We start from the raw sequence: 25,345 nt of genomic DNA, 5'->3' as shown, positions 1-25,345 counted from the left end.
TGCCTGTTAAAATGTCATCATTTATTCTGTGTGTAGCAGCCTTTTCCTCCACTCCCTCATACTTTGTGGGGTTTTTCTTTTTCCTGCGATAGTACAATTCAAATATAAATATATTTTCCACTCTATTATTTTTCTAAATGACTTTTTCAAAAATAAAAATCCTCATGAAGGTTTCCAACCGGTGCTGCATGCTGCCCATTTTCAAGAACGGTCATCACAGAGTCTTATCTGCAAAACATAATACAAGAAGTTACCAAAAAGCAGCAGAAAAAAGCAGAAAGCCCCATGCAGTTCTCAAAACAAAAAAACGTAACACTGTAGAATGCACGGTGTAAAAGGTTTTCATCCCCATTGGGGCTGGGGTGCACATGCCTGCAGGTGCTACCGGAAGAGACGGGTCCCTGTAGCTGCTGCTATGTCATTCATGAGATACACAACAGGCACTGGAAATGGACCTTGGTAGTCTCTAAGGGCAGCAAATACTTCCAGCCACCAAGCCAGCTCTGTGACCTTTCATTTCCAATTTTTTAACAAAAAAACCAAGACTACCACCCTACTTAAAAAACCCCAGGCTGTTATACCAGACTTCAACCCATTCAGGTCACAAAGCTCAACAATCAGGTGATATGCTATTTATAAATAAAAGAAGTTTAATGGTTAAAAAAATTTTCAAAATAGCAGAAAACAGAATTACCATCATGTTTTAGCACATACTTCTAAAACTTAGTCTCTAATCTGTTATGAAGGAATCTGAAAAAAGTAAACGGCATACTAAGATCAGGTCAACTGGGCACAGCCTAGAGTCACCAGGACAGAACGTAAGGCATACACAGTTTGAATAAACTAAAGAAGTGACAACCCAGACTGGCCTGTAGGCACATTTGTGGGGCACTGTCCCAATCGCTAACTGATGCAGTCCCGTGCACTGCGGGGGCAGTGTCATCCCTACACAGGTGGGCACAGGCTGTACAAGCAAGGCAGATGAGCATGAGCCAGAAAGAGGGAGCCAGCAAGCAGAGCTCCTCCCGTTTCGGCCTCAGGTTCCTGTTCCCAAGTCTCTCCATGATGGATGGGACTGTGACCTAGAATAAAGTTTCCTCCCCAAGCTGCTCTTGGTCAGAGCGTCTCAACCAAGCAACAGAATGAAAGTAGGACACAGCGGAAGTTGAAAAGTTACCTTAGCTACTGCGAAAAAGCAAACTGAAAGGAGGGAGGCGCAGGCAGCACTGGGCGCAGGGCCAGGCCTTGCTCCAAAACCTCAAGTCCGACTCTTTTTTATTCTTTTGTTTTAAGCCTTGACATTCACCTTACATTTTCTGAAACAGGGATTTTGCAGTGCTATTTCCAGACCTAACTGTTAAGTCTTAACAATCAATATCTTTAAAGTCCACACCAAACTTGAAATAAAATGCTCACAGTTAAGATCTTCAAGAGATAATTTTCTCCCTTTTAGTACTCACTTGGTTTGACGAAGTTTTTCTTCTTCCCTTTGTTTTGTAGAATAATTTAGATTCCCACCTAAAACATAAATGAATGTAGTCATTTTAAGTAACATGAATAATTAGAATTCAATCACACATACACAAGCATTTGCATAAAAAGTTATGTAAAATAAAAAAAGAATATGTCATATTACCATGCTTTAATTTTAGCTTTGTAGTTTTAAGTGAAGGTATGCACTGCTTTGGGTTTTCCTAACAGAAACACTGTTAAATGTTAGTATCACTGAAAATTAAGAAAAATTAAAAGAAATCTAAATTTATACACATAATATTGTGTTATAATCTCTTAAGTTTATCAAGGCCTTTAGGGACATGCAATCAGAAAGAGTAATAAAGACAATGTCAAATGCTTATTAAAAAAATACACGAAGGCATATTAGTATGTACTAGTAAAAAAAAAAAAAACAGTCTGTTATTTCTAATTCTAAACCAACTATGTTCAACCCTAAAGTGAAATCTATTTTCCTTTTATTTTTTTAGAACTGAGAATATATGAGGGGCTTGGGGGATTTTGCTAATATACACCAAGCTTTTGTATTATGAAACACTGAACTTACTGGAGATGAAACAGCATAACAGTAATTCTAACAGATGTGAGGGTCCAGAATGAGTGTCTATAACCTATGTTCCTGTCACTGGGACTGGGAAGTCACTAGCACAAGCTAGAGAAAGGCTGGCCCTCCAGACCCAGCAGAGATGAAGAGGTCAGGCGAGCTGCTTACCTCGGGCACGATTCACCAAATACAGAAAGACCACAGCTAAAAGTGACACTGAAAAACACAAGAACACTTGTGACCGGCGCCTGTGAGAAGCCAAAGTTAAAGCACAAACTAGGTCCTCTTAACTGCCATTTTACCACATTGCCCACCTCTTCTTCTGAGCACTGAAGTGCCACAGCGTTTTCCCCTCGGGGAACCATTGCTTCTTGGGCCAGGGATGGCAGAGCCAGACGCCAGACCCCACAGCAGAGAGAGACAGCTCAGCGCCCACCGCCAGCACCCGCCCAGATCTCCTTCCTCTCTTCTCATCCCCAGAACCCCTGGTGACCCCTGGCCAGTTTGTCATTTCAAAGCAGCAGCACTGTAGGGATTTCTCACCTAAGGAAACCATGTCCCTTTACAAATGAACAAGATCAAAATTTCACCCTTAGATTCCCAGAAGCCCAGAGCAGAGCTCAGCTCTCCACCCTTACTCGCAGAGGAACTGTCATTTACTTTAAACATTATGGCAAACCCCAACTGTGAAAATATAAGCATTTTACTGCCATAAGAAACCAAATGTGCCACACGGCACACTCACAAGAAACGCAGGCAATGAAGAAAACCTCCAAAAGCAGGTATCCCCGCGTGTCCAGGATCATGCCAGCAAGGATGGCAATGACGGCCAGCCCGAAATTCTGAATAGACTGCATGCTATAATTTCAGGATAAGATAACATTTCATTGTCAACAGTCTTCTTACACGGACTAGTCAGTGTTAATATTAGCACCATAAACCATACACTATCGGTGTTAGGACAGACTTTCAGTCAGGGAACACGACTGAAATATTTTGGGTTTTGGAGACAAGGAGACTACGTAGCCCTGGCTGGCCTGGAATTCACTTTGTAGACCAACCTGCCTCAAACTCACCAAGGTCCACATGGCTGTGACTCCACAGTGCTGGGATTGAAGGTGTGCACCCCCACACCCAGCAGATTTGGGGGTTTATCCTACACTGTGTCTGCTACCAGACCATCTGCCCCAAGGCAAGTGAAGTACAAAATCCTTCCCAGTAAATGAAGGAGGGCTACCTGCACAGCAGCCTCAGTGGATGGCCCCTCTGAGGGCCTGGGATAGAAATCAACCTCTCACTGAGAAGTCCTCAGGTAAGACAGGAGTGCTCATGTCTGCAACTGCATCTTACGGGAGTTAGCTTACTCCAGCATTCTTGCTAGAGGCTTACCCCGTTTGACGGCCAAGTGTAACTAGAGTTAACTAGACTAAGAAGCACCTCACGGACAGAAAGGCACTCTTCAAGGTGCGTCTGTTGGTCATGTCCAATGAGGAATAATTTAACTGGAAAAGGCCTGCACATGGACAGTGCCATCCCATAGGCTAAAGGCCTGAATAGAATAAAAGGACAGTATGGTGGCTGTTCTTGGTCATCAACTTGACTACATCTGGAACTAACTGGAACCCAAAAATGGAGGGGCACACCATGAGGGAGATCTGTTTAATCTGAAGTGGGAAGCTCCACTTGCAATCAGGAGCTTTGAGGTGGGAAGACCTCTAATCTGAGGCATGCCTCCTGCTGGAAGCCCTTGTGAGGACATGGAAGAAGGAAGCGTTTGCCTGCCAGCTCTCGCCTCAAAAGCAAGTGCAAAGCATTAGAGCCTACTTCTAAGACATCCAGATGGACTGTACAACTACTGGATTCTTGGACTTTCTCTTGGTAGATAGAGAGTTGGATGTGGTTGAAATAAAACAGCCCCCATAGGCTCACAAGGAGTCGCACTACTAGGAGGTGTGGCCTGATTGGAGAAAGTGTGTCTCAGCTCTCTTCCTGCTGCCTGAGGATCAAGATGTAGAAGTCTAATCACCTTCTCCAGACCATGTCTGCATTCAAGCCAACATGCTTCCCTCGATAACAACAATGAGCTAAACCTCTAACCCGTGAGCCAATTAAATGTTTTCCTTTTTAAGAGTTGTTGTGGTCACGGTGTCACTTCACAGAAATAAAACCCTGACTAAGACATTGGATTACCTAGACCACAGCCTATAAGTCATTCTAATGCGTCCCTTTCTGTAAATATAGAGAGATACATTCTATACATTCTGCTATTCTAGAGAAATCTGACTAATACAGGGGAAAGGAAAAAAGGCCTTAGTGCAGATATATATGCGAGTGTGCACATTGCATGCATGTCCATCTGTCTGTCTGCCTGCTTCCTGGCTGCCATGATGGATGGCTCTGCCTCACCACATGCCCAGAATCAACAGAGCTGAGAACTATGGATGGAAATCTCTAGAACCAGGACCTAAAATAAACCCTCCTCTATTGGGTTCCTTCACATGGTACATGTGTAAATGGATCAACTGACGTGTCCAGTCTTCTGCAGGTTCAGAGCTGTCCCAGAACTCATTAGTCTAACTCTAACTGTCCCAGTACAATCAGGACACACGGGAGAGGGGGGCATGATAACTGGCACAGCGGAAGGCAGCATGTGTGCTCCGCACTGAAAATGCAATACTTACAATCCATATGCAGTCCCCAGCTGGTGCTCAGGAACTAGAAACGCCACCACTGGCCACAAGGCACAAGCAAGCAATGAGTAGGAGAGGCCCAGGAGACACTAGGCAGAAAAGCGTGGCATGCATCAGATGACAGGTAATTTTCACTGAGCAAGACCAGTGAAAGTGACATACTAGTTAAAACAGAATGTAAACATACTTTACTGTAACTAAGGCTAAAATTTTAAACATACAAGACAGGCGTGGGCCTCACTCAGTACTCTCCACTGTTTTAGCCATTTTCACTTGTGATATAAACATATATAAAGTGTCTGGGCCCACTGTCCAGTCAAGAGCACAGCTAACTGGCAAAAAGTTCTTACCCAAGTCTCAGGCAAACTGATTTTCCTTAATTACAAATGAAGTGATGAAGGCAGCAAAGTGACATTATTCTGCTGCTGCCTCTGGGCGATCAATTCTGAACTGAAAAGCAGAGCAGGTACCCAACCACTTGTCAGATACTATCTATGGGACATGCCTTTCCTTCAGTATAAAAAGAACCTGCCCAGCACGGAGGTAGCATGCCTGGGGATGGAGAGCTCTGAACGCAGGGCCAGCCGAGGCTGCATGGTGATTGTGGAGGTCTCCTTAGCAAGAATAGGTCTCAAACGTTTTTAAAAAGAAAGAAGGTATGGTTTGAGTTTAAATTAAGTATTGCATATACCTATCAGCCTGGGAACTAGGAAAACAATGCTGGCACCAACACTAGCAAGGAAAATGGACAGATGTGGGCAACGCAGGCAACGCTACGAATGAGTAGTAAGTTCTTGAGCGTCAGAACAACTGCCAAGAGGTGCACTGCGCAAACTCTACAGCAGCAGGCCTGCCCCTAGCGCCCGCACGCCCATAGGAAGACTTCTGTGGCACTGCCTGGCCAGCGGTTAGGCTCAAGGTGCCCCTTTATGGACAAGTAAGAGCCACAGCACTTCAGCCTGTACTCCAAACACTGGCATCCCGAGGACAACAAAAACAAAAGAATAGATACTGGGCCAAAAGACTGGTCACTTTCAATGAAATGACTTATTTTAATGAAGCTCAAAAAATAATTCGGAGTAATTAGCTTTCAAATTCTACTTCAGCATTGTAGAATCCCTACTGAATAATGAAAAACAAGCCTTATAAATTAATAAATTGATAATTCTTTTTAAATATATATATACTTGGCCAAGCTTAAAGTCAGCTGCCAGCTGAATTTGCTGGGCATTTCAAAAAGGACTTGGGTTTCTCTCTGAAGGCCCGCAGTCCCCCTATACGTTACCATAGCGATCCATGGGTTCCAGAAGGTGAAGGCCAGCATCATGTGGGACACGAGGGTGGCAGCAACTGCACACAGAACCCAGATAATGTTCTTCCCGGTTTTATCCACCAAGAGTCCAAACACCGGGGACATGGGAGCTGATATGACATACACAACACTGCCCGGAGGGCATAAAAACTTAACAGAATGCAACAAGTTAAATATTAAATATCAAGATAGTCCCTAAAACCACCAGGCAAAGCAAAGCCCAGCTCCTCCATTCAGCACTCTTCCTAAATGACCACCAGAACACAAAAATATAGACTTCTTCGGTTTTTCCCTTAATTAGAAGCCAGGCTCCTGGGACTTGGGTCTGCAGTGTTGGGGGCCGTGGTCATGCAATCTCATACTTGGCCTCTGCCTATGAAGACCCCACACATCACATACAACAAGCACTTACAGAATTACACCAAATACCTGTTAATTGCACTTGCTGACTGGGAAGAAAACCCGAATTTCTCTATGAAGAAAACTCTAAAAAAATAAAAATACAAAAATAAAAAAAAAAGCTGTGCACATTAGAAAGAACCATTTTGTTTTAAGAAATAAATAAAAGTTAAAAATAACTCTAACATTTAATAAGCTTTCCTCTCCTGATACTATTCTTCTACTGTTATCTCACATCCATCCTAAAGCAATCTGCTTCAACACAGTACTCAGGGAACTATTTCACTGACTAAACTGTGATTGGCCCATACATTTTCAGAACACCAAACCTAAAAGCAGGACTGCAGAGGTCCTTTACCATGTAATAGAGTCCTCATCACTAAGTGACTGGGTAGTTTCAAAGGTTATAAAGACATGAACACACATTCCTACAGACACATTTGCACTCTGACACGGCAGCAGCCCATGAATGAGGATAATGAAAGCATTAAAGCAATGCTAAACCTGGAGCTAAAAATGCCCACTAACTCCCAGAATATAAAACAGTCTAAATATACAGTTTCTGGAGCAGCAAAATTAACTACCAAAATACCCACTCATTGATGTGATTCACCTCTCACTACAATGTATAAGTAGGCTCCTAGAGGACACTCACTTGCCCAGTCCAATGAAAGGGAATATCGCTACATAGTAGCAGACACAGATGATGAAGACCAGCCACAGCGATAAGGAGAAGTCCTTTATATCGCTCAATTTAATGACTTCACCTTGGGAAAAGGAAGACACATTATTTCATAATCCTAACGACCTTTCATCTATAGTTATTTTTATTCATATAATCATAATAAAACATTTTTCTAGAAAACTCCACAAGCATCATCCATGAAATATGTACAAAGTAACAGGAAGAAAAAGGCAGAAGCTAGTTCTACCAGAACTAAAATCATCTTACTAACATACAAAACAAAATCAAGAATGTACATTCTGCTGAACGTTAAAAGGGAGGCATGCATACAAAATTTAGACAAGCAGAACTGACTCTGGAAATAGCAAGCGAACATTCAGAACCAAGGTCCCCTCGGGGCCACTCTTCTCTCCCACTCAAGTACCTGTTTTTCCTTGTTCTTTATGAAGGATTTTCTCTGCTCTCTGATCCAAGTAAGCAAGGGCCAAGGCACAGATTAGTGAAACAATGCACGTTATACCCCCTAAAAAAAAAGGGGGGGGAGAATTTTTAGAAAAAAACACCCAGGGGCTTGGGAAAGCAGCAGCCTACAGGGAAGCAACAGCACGGCCATGGAGAGGAATGGCGGCTAGAGACACCGGTGGAAAAGTCCACCGACACCCAATGCGGACAGAGGAGGGACAGCGTGGCAGATACCCAGCAAGCAGGGTCACTTCATCACAGCTGATTCTCAACAGAAGGCTAGAAATTAGAAGGAAAAGACTAAAACACAGTCATCTGGTCTTGTAGAGAGGCCAGAGCACATGACCAGCTGCATGAAGGCGAAGAGGGATCCTTGGAGCTTTCTGGGCAGCCGGCCTTCGCTGAATCAGTGAGCTCGAGCTTCAGTGAGAGGCCCCATCTCAAAAACTAAGCTGGACACTGACCTCTGGCCTCTACATGCATGCAACATGGTTACCGGCACGCACATGTGCACAGAACAAAGTGGTCACATATGTTGAGGGAGGGGGTTGGGATCTTTATCTGACCTGCACACTAAAGAAACTACTGGAACAAGAGCCAGCAGACTGGGTTCTACTGCTGCCACTGGCAAGGGAACAGTCTGGACACAAGCTCAGCCTCTGTGAGCTCGGTTCCCAGTACAGAACATGAGGGACACAGACTTGATGATGACAAGTGTCTTTTCTACCTTCAAATTCTTCAGAGTTCTGCACGTGCAGGAAACGGAATGGAATGCTGAAGAGTTAAAAAAATTTAACTAAGACAAAGCATTTGAGAACGAGGGCCTGGGAGCTGGAGACATGGCTCAGAGGTTAAGAGCACTGGTTGTTCTTCCAACGGTCCTGAGTTCAATTCCCAGCAACACATGGGAACTGACAACCATCAGAGCCATCTATAATGAGATCTGGTGTCCTTCTGGTGTCCTCTTCTGGGGTGCAAGTGTACATATTGTATAAAAAATAGACAGATACACATAGATACATACATACATACATACATACATACATAGATATCTAGATATAGACAGATACACATAGATACATACATACATACATATGTAGATATCTAGATAGATAGACAGATACACATAGATACATACATACATACGTAGATATCTAGATAGATACATACATACATACATAGATATCTAGATAGATAGACAGATACATACATACATACATACATACATATCTAGATAGATAGATACATACATACATACATACATATCTAGATAGATAGACAGATACACATAGATACATATCTAGATAGATAGATACATACATACATACATACATACATATCTAGATAGATAGATACATACATACATACATACATACGTAGATATCTAGATAGATAGATACATACATACATACGTAGATATCTAGATAGATAGACAGATACATACATACATACATACATACATATCTAGATAGATAGACAGATACATAGATAAGAAGAAGGGGCTGGGAAACAACAGCCTTGAGAAAGGATTCCTGCATTGCCTCTCTGCTACACTTTTTAAAAATATTTTATTTATTTATTTATTTATTTGATTTATTTTTATTTTATGTATATAAGTGTTCTATCTGCATTTACACCTACCAGAAGAGGGAATCAGTTCACATTACAGATGGTTGTGAGCCACCATGTGGTTGCTGGTAATTGAACTCATGACCTTTGGAAGAAGCAGACAGTGCTCTTAACCACTGAGCCATCTCTCCAGCCCCCTCTGCTACACTTTTTTAATCAGGCTATTTGCGTCAAGCAACTAAAAGGAATAAAAGATATGCACAAGAATGAGACTGCACCCCACTGTGCCACAAGCCACTCTGAGGCCCTGTGAGAAGCCAGGGACACGGGGACTCTGCCACGCAGTCTGAGACTCTGGGCTGAGAGCAGCCTCAAAGGTACACACAGGGCTTCAAATTCCACTCAGTGACTCACCACTCAGCAATGAGCACCATGGGACTTGGGCTCAGAGAACATAGGGACAAAAAGAACCTGCACAATATGCAAAGACCTGCCATTTTTCAGAAAACTGAGATAAATTCTCTTGTCCTAGACAAAGGAATTAGTTATGGGCAGCAAAGAATGAAGCCAGGTTCCTGGCTTTCCACTTAGTGGCTTTCCCACCATTCCACACCACATCGCTGTGAGCAAAAGGACCCAGTCTTCCCCCTGCTGCCTGTGGCTCTGAGTCTCTGGACACAACCCCTGGCTGACCTGGTGTCATGCACGACCTCTTTGAACATACAACATGCTAATGACAGCGCTGAAGCACACAACAAGAACCAGAGCCTCCGTCACAAACGGCAACTGCAGTACAGACAAGGCATATGACTGTCTGTCTCTCCACCGGCAAAAGGGCGAGTGAATGGGGGAGGGAAAGCCAAGACCCATCAACGTAGCAGTCTGGCATGAGTCTAGAGTTCCTTCTTCTTTGGCACACTATCTCCTACGCCAGGCCTTCAGACAGGACATGACGTGGGACACTGGGCTTCACTCACCAATCATAAGTGTCACTCCCAGGGTCGTGTGGCCAGCTGCCCCCAGTGAGGCCTCGATCTTCCCGTACAGCCATCCCATGAGGTTCATATTCACTGTGCTTCCCTGAGGAAGGAGAAGACAGGTTTCGCAATTATTAACATGCTGGGGGAAACTTCTGCTTGCGGTGGCTTAGTAGAGAATGTGGATCCGAAATCAGATTACAAGGAAAACAAACTGGATTTAGACTGAGATGGGAAGACTCCCCGTTAATCCAGAGCTTGAGGAGGAACACCCACCTCTCATCTAAGCCACTGCAGGGAAGGAAGGAAGGAAGGAAGGAAGGAAGGAAGGAAGGAAGGAAGGAAGGAAGGAAGGAAGGAAGGAAGGGAAGGAAGGAAGGAAGGAAGCTTTTGCTCTTAGCCTGCTTGTTCTCTCCTTGATGAAACATCCATTCCTTCACTGGCATTAGAGCCAATGTACACTGAAGACCACTCGAGACATCCAACATCATGGACCTTCTGCTCATAGACAGTATTGACTAGCTGGACTGCGGCCTGTAAGTCATTCTAGTAAATCCCTTTCTGTACATAGAGAAACTCATTCTCTAAGTTGCTACTCTTTGGGACCCTAACACACTTTGGATGTGCTATGAGGTTTTAAAAGACTCATGCCATTCCCAGGGTGCTCTCTCTGCCTCCGACTTACAGATCAAGGCATGAGCTCTCTGCTGTTCCTGCCACCATGCTTTTGTCCTGTCACAACAGGCTCTAACCCTCTGAAACCATAAATCCCAATCAAACACTCCTTTCATACGTTGCCTTGGTCATGCCAGGGTGTTGTCACACCAATAGAAAAGAAGCTAAGAGAGGGGGCTGGAGGTGAAAGAGCCTGCAATCCTGGGTAAGCCTCCCTCTGCAGTCCTGAAAAGCAGATCTGGCTGACTGACCTGGCTACTCTCTTCAGACTGGACCAGAGGCAGAAACAAGGCAGCAGTCACACTCCGGCAACTGGCCAAAACAGGAAGGATGGGTCTGAGATCAGGCTACTGGCAGGACGGTAAGACGTGCTCAGAGTATGTATGTGTTCTCTTGGTTCAACCATTAGCATTTGCTAACAAAAAGTATGTGGGAGGATGGAAGGAGGTGGAACTCATGATGACGCCAAAGTTCTGTACAAGAAACTACACGGAGAGAGTGTAGTCCTTGCTGAGGAGGAGAATCTCCAACAAGAGCTTATCTGAGGAACGGTGGGGAGATTATGAAGAACTGGGTATAGCTCAGTTCAGGGAAGTTCTGAACAGCCTGTGTGAGTCAGGAACTGAGGAGAAAGGCCTGGACAGAGCCAGCCAAGGGAAAACACTGGACAAGCAACTATCTGTGTAAGGGTAGTTACACAGAAAACACTGGACAAGCAACTATCTGTGCAAGGGAAAGCCTAGACAAGTGACATTATCACAGGAGCAAGGCAGTGCTATTCAAACCTGGGTAAGAGCTCCAAGGCTGAGTGCTGAGGAGAAGAGACAGGTCAGTCCTAGAGCACTCTCACACAGCCACGAGGAGAGGGAGAGGAGGGTCTGATGGAATATGAGATGGGGACTAAATCTCAGGAAATAACAGGGGCGGGGTTGGGATGAAATGGCATTGCTCCTCCACGAGATAGAGCAAACTTCCTAACAGACTGCAAAGACAACTCCTCAGAGACAGAGCTGCTGCTGCAGTATCACCTGACTTAGGGCTTTCTGAAACAGTAAGCTTAAGAGTAACAAATTACAAAGGAAAATCAAAAGACTACACTTAAGAATACCAACCTCACAGGGTGCAGTAATCAAAATCTATGCTGTCTCCTCAGGTGCCCTCCCTAAGACAAACCATAAAACCCCACCATCATTTCTGTTTCTATGCCCCAGAATCTAGCTGACAAGAAATATGCCTGAAGAGATGTGAGTACCATGGTGAGGAAGCAGAAACTGCTGTTGGTTGGCTTAGAGGACCCAAGGAAATTAACACCCCTGATCAAGAACTAAAGAGTCAGCATTGCATGCCAAAGCAAAAATTAATACTGAAGGCAAAACAGTAAGGGCAGTCGGTAAAAAAACGAGCCTTTGTGGAAAAAAAGAAGCCTCAAGTCTGTGGAGTCACACGTCTTTAAGCCCAGCACTCCAAAGGCAAAGACAAGCAGTTCCAGGCCAGCCAAGACTCCAATGTGAGGAGGGAGGGCCAGGACTCCAATGTGGGGAGAGAGGAAGGGAGGGAGGAAAAGAGAGAGGGAGGAAGGGAGGGAGGGAGGGAGGGAGGGAGGGAGGGAGGGAGGAAGGTAGGTTAGCTGAGGGAGAACCGACTGCCCCAGAGTGAGCTTCCTACCAATGGAAATGTGCGAGCAGAACCTGGATAAGTGGCTAGGGCTGCACAGACTTTTGAGGCGTAGTACCAAACAGGTGAGAAATTAGGTAAGCTATATTTCGATCCTTTGAACTGATGAGGGCTCACTTTGTTGTCTTACGCTATTTATGAACACTTTCCTGAAGACAAAGAAAATGTCAGTCTAAGTCCTAGAGAAATATATAAAATCAGGGGCTGAAGAAGTGGCTGCATGGTTGCACTGACTGCTGTGCAATTAGGGGGAGGGGGGACACAAGTTCCGATGACAGCACCCATCAATCCCCTGTACACGTATAACACATCTCTGAGGCAGCTGGAGTTGCCTTCAAATGACCAAGGAGAACACCTAAGGCCCTTGTTTGACCTCTGCAGGCAGAGGTTGCATGCGCACGCACATGCACACATGCGCACAAACAGATATTTTTTTAAAGCGATCTATATAAAAATCAGTGCCTACTTCTTCCCATCCAAGAGTGCCTAGCATACTTCTTTCTACGACCATGAAGAGATCACTACAAGACTCAGTCTTTTGCTTCCTATTGGATCCCACTAGGCCCATCTACATACTTACAATTCTGGACATGCTGAGCTGAAGCCCAAACACCAGGTTTAGCTCTTTGCCTTTAAACCAACTCACGGCATATGCATTCTGGGCAACTGCTAAGGACTCTCCACCAATCCTAAATATGGGAGAAGAAAAGTCACAAGTTTTTTTTAAAAATCATGGTCAGCAATTGTAACCGTGTTACAATTGTAATTCTATTAGTAAGACTTCTGTGTCCTCCTGAATGGAGGAAGGCCAGGGTGCTTCAGCCAGGAAGACACAGCGAAGTGGTGCTGTGTGACCGCAAGCATCCAAAGGTGGCATCTGTCACTTTAGTCCACACTCACAGCTGGAAGCCCAAGCTACTTTGTTGGAAGGGTAATCACCCCACTACACAATAGGCACCACTTGAAGATAAACATGCTCTTCAAGGCACAGGACCCAAGTATCCAACATGGAGAACAAGCACCCAGCTGATCCCAGCCTCCAGCCTTCGGTGGATCTCTGCAGCAGAGATCCCAGAGGTCAGGACACCGACAACCCACCCAGTCTACCTGTCTCCAGCTATAAACACGTAATTACTATTTTCTATTGTGACATGCTGGAGTAATCTGGCATGCTGAAGCAGTAACCATGACAGGCAGTGAAGGGACCTGGCCTCTACGCCATATGTCCTATGCAAATCAGATATGGAGGAGAGCCTTTCATTTGTTTTGTATATATGAAACCTCACTTTTCAGGCCAACACGCAATGCTGTGTAGTCAACATCCTGCTTCTGGGGTTTTCATTTTCCTTCACTTGATTCCACGTATTTATCACAAAAGTGTTCTTAGAATGTGTTTTCATGTCCTTCCCAGGAGTGGCGGATAGGTTATTATTATTTACATGTGTCCATGGAAAATAATCTTTTGGCCACATGCAGCTTATCCTTGTGATTACATACTTCACTCAAGCGCCTCCTTTTCAGCCTCAGAGTATCAAGTGTCTGATGCTTTGAATGAAGTTGGCTACGGCATGAGACTTTAGTTTTTGGCCTTTATGGCCTTAGTTTTCAGCTCCATTCTCCCAGGTCTCAGTATCTCCAGGGCCATACATACCTCACAAGAAAAAATACTGTATTTCTTTTAAAACCTTAATAAAGGACTAGTAAACTGGCTGGAATATGGAAGGCCCTGGCTTTAATCCTCAACATCCAAGATCCCTAATGAACATACTGAGATAAAATGTAAGTATGGTGTAACTCACCCAAACACAAACCTCCCAAGCTCCATCAGCCAAAAAGCATTAAGTATTCCACCCAGAGCAAAAATAATCTGTAATATAAACAATAATAAAAATAATAAATTCAGGATATTCAAAAGGAATAAGTAACATGACAAACTTTCAATTCCACAATAATTTTACTAGCCTGCACTAATAAATCTGAGAAATTAAAATATTAATGTTGATGTGCTTAGCAGACTCTGTAATCACCAGAAGGCGAGCCTGCAGCATCTCTCCGTTAGGTAAGCCCACACACAGACACCCTCCCTGGGCGTGGGGGGCACCATTTTATTTGCCCAGCAGCAAGAAAGGAGAAAGCAAGACGAACACCCCCCACACACACTTTCTGTTTTCTGACAGCAGGCTACATGGCCAGCGACTTCATGCTCCTGTTAACATGCCTTCCCCTCAAACCTTGGGCCAGAATAAACCCTCCTCCTCCTAAGTGGCTCCTGCCAATCACAGCAATGAGGGAAGTGACTAAGACAATGTAATTTAAGGCTTAAATTGAGTTATACCACGTAGCCATTCATAGGCCTGGTTAACTAAGTTGGTCACTCATGAAACATATTTTGGTCAGGGGAATTCATTATGTAAGACTGCAAAGTCACTGTTAAGAAATGAGTAAGTGTTTTGGTCTTTCTTACCTGTCCAAGGCAAACAATGCAGCTGAAAATAACTGTGCCCCATCTGTGAGAGAAAGAGAATGTCATTTCTTCACATCATTGCTAGTGGTCGCAGAGTCCTGCGCTGAGGACCAACTTGGGTCTCCTTTGTCCACTCTGAATTCTACAGAAGATGAGTGTCCACCTGCCTCTTTCCTAAACCAAACACCAACATATAGAAGTCCACAGTTCTGACAGGATTCCAGAGGTTCAGCGATGGCACGGGTTCATTACATCATTACCACCTCTTAAAACTTAGTCTTCAAAGCTCCCAGGGCCAACGCATTTAGAAATGGAAATTCTTTATTAAATTCCTATTCCAAGTCTAGAGCTGAAGGCTAGAGAAGTGGCTCAGCAGTTAAGAACACTATTGCTCTTGAAGAGGACTCAAGTCCAAGCAGCTCACAACCGCCTGGAACTCCAGCTCCTGCGATCTAACCTGTGCTGCCCTCTATGGGCACCTCCACATGTGTGCCATGTATGCACGCGTACACACACAATAAAAATAAGTATTAGAGCCCAGAACTGATTCTAAGAAATTCTGCATTGGACAGTGTAAGCGGCTATAATTCTTGATAATGGAAAAACACTTTTGAAGACAAGTCTAGGCCTAGTTAATGGTGTTACAAGTCCAATACAATTACTATTTCACCAGAGCAATAAAACAGCAGGATTAGACGAGTCTTCAAAAGTCACTGGAGCAAACTGAATTTCTGAAACTGAAATTCACTCAAAAATCTTTGGGAAATCGCCACATCATCATCATCACCTGAACGTTCTCTAAAACTGGGAAACTCAGTGTCCCAAGATGATTTCTATCACCCCTATGACAAGGAAGCTCCCCCTCTGAGTAAGTGGAATTAGCTTCCCTGAAAATTCAGCTAATCCTAACCCTTGAGACCCATGAAAACTGACTTAACACTGCTTCACACTCAAATACTTGAGGTATTAAAAGCAAACCCACAAACCTAAGCGCACAGATTGTTTCATCCCTTCCCCATCAGAAGTGGTTTGAAACCACTTTAGCCGCTTCACTTCCTTCTGAAGAAACTCCTGGGTGATGTTCACTTGAAACACAGCCAGTGAGAAAGCTGTAAAGTGACAAGCTTATAGGACTATCCTTCTTCAACATCTAATGTTAAAAAAAAAAAAACCTCAAATCTTACCAGAGCTGAGGGTTGTATCCCCACCTACGTACAAAGACTTTGCAATTCCAGGTCTTATCTAATCCCTGTAGGCGCTTGTAAGGTGGGAATTATCACCCCGAACTCAAAGTGTGAACACAGTAGACACCTGACCAAGTGGCAGCATTCTGACCCAAATTAAAAGCATAATTAACCTCCAGAAAACGATGGCCTTACTCCATCAGGAGCACCTGCTAGGTCTGATCCTAATGAATCAGCCGCACTTAAAGGACCAAGTCCAGAGACAAAAACAAATCTTTAAAAAGAAAAAGCAAATCCTCACATGTACCAGTCAATTCACAAGTCTACTCAGTTCTTTGAAGATAAACTTCAACCCATTCCTACACTCTCCTAATAACCAGGTTAAATTTGGCCACAAAAACAAAACAAAAAAAAAAAATTGCAAGCTTACCGTATTCCAAATATTCGGTCTATCAAAAAGCCACCCAAGAAACACAAAACTACATTGGGCCAAGAATACCAGGCATACAGCAGCATGAATTTCGTAGTATTCACTTTCATGTCCTATATGGGAAGAAAAGAAAACTTTTTTCCAAACAGGTTTAGTAACTAACAAATCATGGCTATGGCTGTGTTTCTGTGTGGAGTAAGATTCTCAACCATGTGTGAACTATTTGCTTCCTTGAGACCCTCCTGAGAGCTACAATCCTTGCCCTTAGAAAAACAGCCACACCTGCGAATGTCTTACTTCCACATATTACTTCTCCAGCATCTTGGTTTCCAGGACCAGACACTGGCATGGGGGCCACCTCAGTCTGTTTCTGTCTCCTACGTTCTTACTTCTTCATTTCTGCCTGCACTGTGAACTCCTCCCACACAGAAAAGAATCACCGTTATCTAGTCTCATGGACGCAGCCCTCTTTAGCTCCTGCTGGAATGCAAAAGGACAGCCTGTGCACTCGGTCTCAATGCCCAAGAAACGACAGATATCGCGTACAATTTTACAATTCAAAACACGACTAAGAATGCAGATGGGGACAATACTCAGCAACCAGTATCCACACTTTCAAAGAAGGCCAAAGCCATCCCCCCCCACCAAAAAAAAAAAAAAATCACCTAGCATTGACAAGTAAGCAATGGAATGTAAAACCCCAACAAAAACTAGCATTTGAGCAACACTGTGGACAGAGTTCGTAATTACCTACATAAAGAATGAAACTAGCTCAAGTCATGTATGTGTTATCCATGAGTTCCTTGGGGAAATAAATTTGATCCCAGAAACTCTGCAGCTTGTGTGTCTGATGACGACAGACATAAGAAGAGGAAGGAAATGGACATTCCAGATGGGCACCCTGAGAGCTCACGGCATTTCAGCAGCCGTAAGTCAGTGCTCCAACACAAGCCCACGAATGTGGAAAACCACTCACCCGTTTAACCTGAGTCTGAAGGGCAGAAGGATTGTCATAGCAAAAATAGCTCCCTAGAAAAGAAAGAGCATATATTTCACTCTGAATGGTCATACCTATACAACAAAGCTTCAAGTTATGACTCTCAATTAGTAACTGGGCCCACAGTGTTTAAGGTTTACACTGTTGCTGACACTGTGAAAAAAAATTTTTTGACCACTTCCTCATCTACCATCCAAAGGAACTTCCACAATTCAGCAGTCAAGCAAATGCCAGTGACTTAAGTGAGAAGTCAGCATCCACTGCTTTTAATCATTTTATTTTCTTCGTGCTTCCCATGCTCATTACTGGATGAATACCTCCATGAAATAGCTGCATTTTCCTTATTAAAAAAAAAAAAGTCTACATAAACATCCTTCGCAGTTGCATGTTAGCTTTGTGTCACGTCCCTTGAAAGCAAAATGAACTTCAGCTATTCAAACCAGTATTTGAAATAAATTCTGATCCTGAAAACAAAATACCCAGGAGTAAATGACTGAGTGAAATACAGCGCTGGGAACAAGAACACAACTGAGGATCAAATGAAAAATAAAGCAATGTCTCCTGAGCAATCGGAAACAGGAGCGGGGAGAGAGCGGTTACCCAGGACCTCACAAGTAATTAACTGACAGGAATGAGGCGGCCCCAGGACAGCCTGCCTGTTCCCACACTGGCTCTGTTAATACACAGAGCCACCAGTTCAAAGGTGGAGAAGGTGACCAGCGAGGAGGGCTCTGGCTTCTCAAACCCAAACTTTTAGCCAATCTACCTACCAAAAATAAGCTGTCAGTCTGAGTAGGGACAATTTCTTCAAGTGTTTTGTCTGTTTCTTGGTCACTGATGCTAACCCTAGAAACTTCTAGTTCCTGGTTAACTGCTTATGAGAAATCCAAGACCATGGTTTGTTTGCTTGTAGAGACGGATCTCACTCTGTAGCCCTGGCTAGCCTCTGCGTCCCAGTACTGGGTTTAAAGCACACCACCACGCCAGGCTCAGTACCACGTTTTCAAGCAAAGAATGAGTACCATCTTCCCAAAAACTGGTCAACAGTGTGTACAAACTGCATAGAAAACAAAGCCCAAAGTATCTTTTACATACCAGAGTGTGCATTTCTGAATCTGATCTCTGAAAACACGCTTTCAGGCCAAGCCAGTTCTTACAAATCGGAACGGCTTCAGAGTAAACTAAACTATAAACTGTAACACAGGAGCGAAAGATGTCTTTAAAAGTATCTAAAGAAAGTGCTTTCCGGGGGATCAGATTTCTTAAGCGAAACCAATCTCCTCCAAACAAGTGAGGTCCCGCAGGACGGCCTCACAGAGGAAAGTTGAGAAATCACGCTTACTAAGCTGCCAAGACGGCGAACACTATCCAAAGCGGATGAGAGCTCTAAAGGAATATCAAGAAGTGCACCCGGGGTGGGGAGTGTTGCCTGGGGAGGGAGGAAAAGGGACTTAGTCAACGCTCTGAAATCCTCCCGAACACAGTGCTGGGGGTGGGGGGGATCTGGATTCCTTCCCCTCCGTGTCCCCAGGGAGGAGCAGCTGCACTCCGGGACCGAGCGGGAACGAACGTCGCCAGCTCAGTCCCCCGGCCTCGCTCGCGACGCTCCGAAAGAGCGGGTCCCCAAGTCCCGGAGGCAGCGCGGAGCCGGGGACACGAACCCCGGAATCCCGCCATCCTCTGCTGCAGCCCTCCCCGGCTCACCGAAGCCAAGGAAGCACATCAGCAACAGCACCACGAGCCGGTGCGCCAGGCGGCGGGGGTCGCAGAGCGTGGGCAGAGCGCGCGGGGCGCCCTGGGCCGCGCCATCCGCCTCAGGGGATCTTTCAAGCAGCGTCCGCGCCTCCTCCTCCTCCTCCTCCATCCTCCTGCAGCCCAGTTTAGAGTAGGAAGCAAAGGCAGGGCGGCAGGGGCGGCGGGGGCGGCGGAGGCGGCGCTCACGTGACCGCGTGCGATCACGTGACCCCGCGGGTCACGCACCGCCGTGCTCACGTGAGCGGCTGTTCACGTGGTGGCGCGGGGCAAGGACGCTGCTTTTCGGGTCTGCTGAAGTGGGTGGAGTGGGGTCGGCTCGGGCGAGGTCCTCGTCATCTGCCTGAATTCGGTAGGACGCGCCGGCGCAGAAGTCGCGGAGGATCGCCCGACCTGAGCAGCTAGGGACCCCAAAGTGCAGCGACCTTCACAGCTGCGTCCTCCGCTCCCTCACGTCGCCAACTCTTCTTGCTCCCGGGCCTGACGAAACAGCTTCTGATGTGCCTGGCACTTGTGTACTGGGTAGGGGACAAATTCTCCCACCTTGAGAAGCGGGTGAGAGAGTTTACTCAGAGAGATGGACGGAAACTTAACGACGTGGATGGGTGGCTGGCTGAATGACTGAGGCTTGAGTAGGCACTGAATTCCACACTCATGTCTGGCCTGGGGTTTACACGCTTGTAATTACACGCTTATATGAGAGAGTAGAAACACGAAAGCTTCTAAAAGAGGAGCCGTTCAGAGATGTGCAGTAGAGTATGAAAACCCTTCTCTAGGTTTGTTGTGGGAGATGGGATTTGGCAGCACAGCCTTCTACCCCACTTTTCTAGGTGTCCCAAGTCTGTGCCAGCAGTGTTTTGAACGTGCAAAGGCTAGGTGCTAAATAGCTGTGAAGCTTGCTGCAGAAGTGAAAGTGAGAGACCCAAAGCCCGACCCCGGAGGGTTATAGGTGTGGCACACAGAGTTTCCGGTGACTGCGTGTAAGGTAAAATGCTGACGTATTTAAACAATAGCAAATGAGGTCTGAAAGAGGAGGGGGACTTCCGAGTGTCCCACAGAGGTCTAGGTTGGGCCCTCCAAAGAGATTCAGATTAGGGGATGGGGATGTCAGAAGAGAGATACAGTTTGGAATGTGTATACAAACCCTGCTTTCTACCTCCCATCCCCCCGACTAACAGCTCTACGAAGTGGTCACACCCCATCTTACTGAGCATCCGCTGTACATGAGTGAAGGGCCTAGACCACCATTTTACATTCATTGCCCTTGCCCACAGGATAGATTACTAAGTGTCTTGTGCTGGATAGTTTTATGTCAGCTCTACACATGCTGTAGTCACCTGAGAGGAGGGAACCTCAGTTGAGAAAATGTCTCTGTGGGATTTTCTTAATTAGTGATTGATGAGGGAGGGCCCAGGCTACTGTGGGTGGCGCCATCCTGGGCTGGTGGTCCTGGGCTCTATAAGAAAGTAGGCTGAACGAGCCATGTGGAACAAGCCAGTAAGACCCCTCCATGGTCTCCGCATCAGCTCCTGCCTCCAGGTCCTTGCCCTCATTGAGTTTCTGTCCTGACTTCCTTTAGTGATGGTGGACCACAGTGTGAAAGTGTAAGCCAAATAAATCCTTTCCTCCCCACCTTGCTTTGGTCATGGATTTAATCGTAGCTGTAGAAACCCTAACTGTGACAACTCTAGTGGCTTAGTCAAACAGCAGTTTAAATTTTTAAAACAGTATTCATACTAAAAGCTAAAGACAGCCCTCAGCCCTCAGCCCTCCCAACAGCCGTGGCTGCCAGTCGGGGTACATTGTGTAAATGTGTGTCTCTGTATTTGACTGTTGATTGCTAATCCAGCAAAGAGCTAGGTTCTAGCCCACTAGCCAGATCTTGGTACTATTATTTCTGTGACCCACCACTGCTCTCAAACTTTGTAAACATTTGTGGGCAAGAAGTGGAAGATGGAACTTCTCGGAGAGGGTCTCTGGGAGGAGAAAGCATAGGTGGGAGATTCATGAGTGAGACACGGGGGGGGGGTGTGGACAGATGTGAACAAGAGCAGAGAGGTAGAGCTGGCCATTTGGCAGGACATAGTGCCAGGATCAGTCAGGATAAACCGGAAGGCTGGCTGGGGATCTGGCCAGTTAAAACGCCTAATCTTTAAAATATTAAAAAGCCTCTGTGTCATTATTCCTACCACTGGCAGGTCCAAAAGTACCGCTGTATCTTACTCTGGCTACACATTTGAGATTTCCACAGCCATGACCATGGTCCAGACATATTCACAAAACTAATTAATGTTTATGCAAAATTAAATAACTCAAGAAGGCAGCCAGGCGTGGTGGCACATGCTATAATTGCAGCACTCAGGGAGGCAGAGGCAGGCGATCTCTGTGAGTTCAAAGCCAACCTGGTGTACAAAAACAAACAAAAAAAAAACCTGAAGAAGGTATAAGTGAAAAATAATAGGCATGTTATATCTGAGGTAACTACTACAATAGCAGCAGTAATATAATAATAATGTTTTGAGGCTGTTCTCTCCCTCATCTAACTTGAATGTCAATTATGGTCTATGTGGGTTTTGCCTTTAAAAATGCTGTGCACCTAAGCTTTGGCACTAAGACATTGAGGCATGAGCCCATAACTCAATCTTAATTGTTTCCATTAGTGTAGTGGTCTGTATTTTTCTCACAGGGAAATCAGTTTTCTGCAAATTCTCTTTATGCTCTCGACTCCATGTTTTCAGGAGGGTTCCTGGGCTTTATTCCTTTACTTAAGGCTTAAAGTGAATTGCCACTGTGTATATAACTTGCAATTTCTTTTGACTGTGCTTATTTTTCCAGGTAGTTTTTCATTGCAGATCAGTTTTGGCTTTTTGTTTTGGTTTGTTTTTTTTCCTTAATGTCAGGGTTTTGGTCTCCAATTAGATTTCAGCACCCTAAAAGCTGACTGTGGCATCGCATGCCTGTAATCCAAGCTGTTTAGCTTCTAACGCTATTAAGACTTAGGCAAGAGTTGTATGGAGCAGAAGAAGCCTTGAGTGAGTAAAGTCCTGAGTGAATGTTTATTGTTGATATAGGCACAGCCATGACAAGGTCCAAAGCCTCAGAGCCATAGTAAATTGCAAAGCCTTCCCCCATATGAGTCAGGCTCAGAACTGGCCAGGCCTTCTCCCTCTGGTCCAAGTATAAGTGCCTGTAAGTGATGAATGGGTCTTTGTGTGCAAAAACCAGCAAGCGCACCTTCCTCCCTTGAGATGCGTACAGCCTGAGAGCGCTCATCTACAGAGACTCCCATGCTGTGCAGAATAAACTCTGAGGCGCTGAGTGGTGCAGCGCCATCCGGGCACGTGTCCCACCAGACCCCAGCTTCTCTACGTGTACGTACTCTCCAGGAAGGGCCGTGCGGAGGAGGCACAGTGTCTGTGAGCAGAGCAGGGTGCTGAGCCTGTGGACGGCTTTTAGGAAGAGTCAGAGCCAGGCACAGGCAAGTCCATTTTAGAGGCAAAGGAGCACTGGAGGGAGCAGTGTACCTCTAAGACCCCTGCCCCACACCACTGAGTGTACTGGGTGAGGCCGTAATTAGCTGCATGGTGGGAAGGGAAGAATCCAAGCCATTAAGGCAGTCATTAATTAATCAAATGGGTTCTGTTAAAACTTGTTCTAAAAAGACAGAAACTTGCTTTCATTCTCAAGAGTTTCCTTTTTAGTTATTGTAAAAATTCTGGGTTGGGATATCACTTAATACATCGTATATAAGAGACCCTGGAATTTAAACCCAGCAGCTCACTCTGGAAAACTGTCAAAGTGAGAATATCACAGAATACCATGACCTACACTTCTGTCCCCACTGGCCTGAGCGCCCCGAGCACTCAGCGGAGCTTTCTTTGCTTCTGAGGTAAGAGTGGCTCTTTGAAAGGGCCCTGCCTCCCACAGGACCCCAGATGGCGTGGTTACCCAGTACCCACAGCTGCACCTAATGGCTTCTGTCAGAGTTGGATCTTGTAGTTTACTGACTTTCCCTCATGTTATTAAAGGGCATTCATTGTAGCTTTCTGTATCCTAAATGCAGGAGGCATCTCTCTTCAGCTTCACAGAGTAACCAGACATTCTCCCAGTTTTTCAGTTGCCTTTTGTCTCTTTTTGTGATATTTTGGGTTTATTTGTTCTGCTTGTCTTGTGGTGTCGCATATATCACTCTTTTTGTTTGGTTGGGGGGGGGGTTGTTGTTCATTTATTTTTCAAGACAGAGTCTCTCTCTGTGTAGCCTTAGCTGTTCTGGAACTCATCTTGTAGACCAGGCTGGCCTTGAACTTGTGGAGCTTTGTCTACCTCAGCCTCCCCAGTGCTGGGATAAAGGGGGTGTGCTACCACAGCTGGCACACATATCACCCTGTACTGTTGCTGAATCTTAGGTTTGAAACATAGAGAACCTTCCCCATCCGAATCATAGAAGAGTTCACCTGCTTCCCCCCTAGAATGTATGTGATTTTATTATTCAGACCCTGTGGGTAGTCTGTTTTTAGTTTGTTCATTTGTATAATGAGAGGCAGCAGGATACCCAGTTACCCAACACCATTTAGTGAAAGCTCATCCTTGTCTGAGTGAGTGGCGGTGATGCCTTTACTTTGCAGTGAACTCCCGAGTGTGTTCAGGTCACTTCTGGAAGTCTGAGTCTGCCGGCCTTTGTCGCTCTACACACCACGTTTGTCATTTTAGAAGCGTTTAGCTGTGATTTGTTAACTACTATGGGTCCCTCTTCACAGCTTTTTTTTTTTTTTCAGTGTTTTTCTGGGTGTTCTTGCTTATTTTCCCATTGGATATTACTATCAATTTGTCTGTTTTTGTTTTTGTTTTTTTTAATTGTTTCATTGTTGGTTTGGTTTTTTGAGACAGGGTTTCTCTGTGTAGCTTTGGTTGTCATGGACTCACTATGTAGACCACACTATCCTCAAACTCACATCAATCTTCCTGCCTCTGCCTCCCTGGGGGCTGGAATTAAAGGGGTACACCACCACGGATGGCGCGCGCGCGCGCGCGCGCGTGTGTGTGTGTGTGTGTGTGTGTGTGTGTGTTACTAGTAACTGCACCAAACCCTGCTGGGAGCAGGTTCCAACATAAACATCAAGGAAGATCTCAAAACAATTTCTACCTTGACTTTTCACTTTCAAAAGTCTTCGCAGTATTTCATATTGGGCCTGCACTGTTCCTTGCAGCTATGAGCTGCCCTTAGCATATCCAGGACAAGGCATTGGTGAGGGTGGGTGGCATCCATGTTCTGTTTGTGCTGTCAGGAACTTCAACAGAGAGCTGCTACCATGTGGCATGACTAGAGCTGCACTTTCATTCATGCTGCTCAGACAAGTGTCCCCCAAGGAAGTGGGAGCCCATTGCATCATCTTTTGCACAGATGCTCAAAAAGTGAAGACAGGCTTTCCTCAGAGCTGGCCTCTCTGGCAGATTGCTCACACTGCCACTACAGGTGGAGGCCATGAGCACAACTGTTGTTGATTGCTTCTGGCCATTATGTTTCGAGTGTGGCTGCTAGTGTCCAGTTAAAATCTAAATCCTTATTTGTCATCAAGGAAAATGGTGCATGATCTCAATAAAGGCACAATTCTGGGCCAGCAGCTGTGGTCAGACTCTTACGTCCAGATTGACCACCCTGTCACCCATGCTTCAGGCAGGCTTCACCAGTGAGGCCCAGGCCTCTCTGCATGATAGACCACTGCTGCTGCTTGACTGACTGCGACAGAATGAACTCTTAACAGTCTGGTCGAGAAGGCACTGTGACCTGGCAGGAATGAGGACATCCTAAGGAAACACTCGTGCCCGTGGCTATGCAACTGTTGAGACAGTACACCCCGAGGAGTGGGCGTTTCCCTTCAACTTCATACTGTGAAGAGGAAGGCAGGGTCGGAGTGTGGTGGGGAGCCAGACAGAGAGCTTGTCTCCAGGAAAGGGATTTTACACAGTCTGACGACACGTCAGACCAGCTTGCAGAGGAGATGAAAACAGAACCATTGAG

At 45.3% G+C, this 25,345-nt stretch overlaps 1 protein-coding gene across 1 annotated transcript; it reads right to left on the bottom strand.

The window, feature by feature from the left end:
* Mfsd1 (major facilitator superfamily domain containing 1) lies at window positions 1–19,518 on the bottom strand. Its single transcript, XM_021659625.2, has 16 exons — window positions 19,279–19,518; window positions 17,554–17,606; window positions 16,578–16,690; window positions 14,964–15,006; window positions 14,299–14,366; window positions 13,080–13,188; window positions 10,151–10,253; window positions 7,567–7,665; window positions 7,113–7,224; window positions 6,488–6,544; window positions 6,032–6,188; window positions 4,738–4,835; window positions 2,802–2,914; window positions 2,225–2,272; window positions 1,461–1,518; window positions 1–228 (listed from the first exon to the last, which is right to left on the bottom strand). Exons 1-16 carry the CDS (start codon window positions 19,436–19,438, stop codon window positions 225–227), a joined length of 1,395 nt encoding a protein of 464 aa, XP_021515300.1. The 5' UTR covers window positions 19,439–19,518; the 3' UTR covers window positions 1–224.
* Window positions 19,519–25,345: the final 5,827 nt, after the last annotated feature.

The sequence above is a fragment of the Meriones unguiculatus genome, chromosome 2 (genome assembly GCF_030254825.1).
Source record: "Meriones unguiculatus strain TT.TT164.6M chromosome 2, Bangor_MerUng_6.1, whole genome shotgun sequence".
Classification (NCBI taxonomy): Eukaryota; Metazoa; Chordata; class Mammalia; order Rodentia; family Muridae; genus Meriones; species Meriones unguiculatus.
Note: the sequence above shows the minus strand (reverse complement) of the source record. Positions and strands in the feature narration are given on the sequence as shown.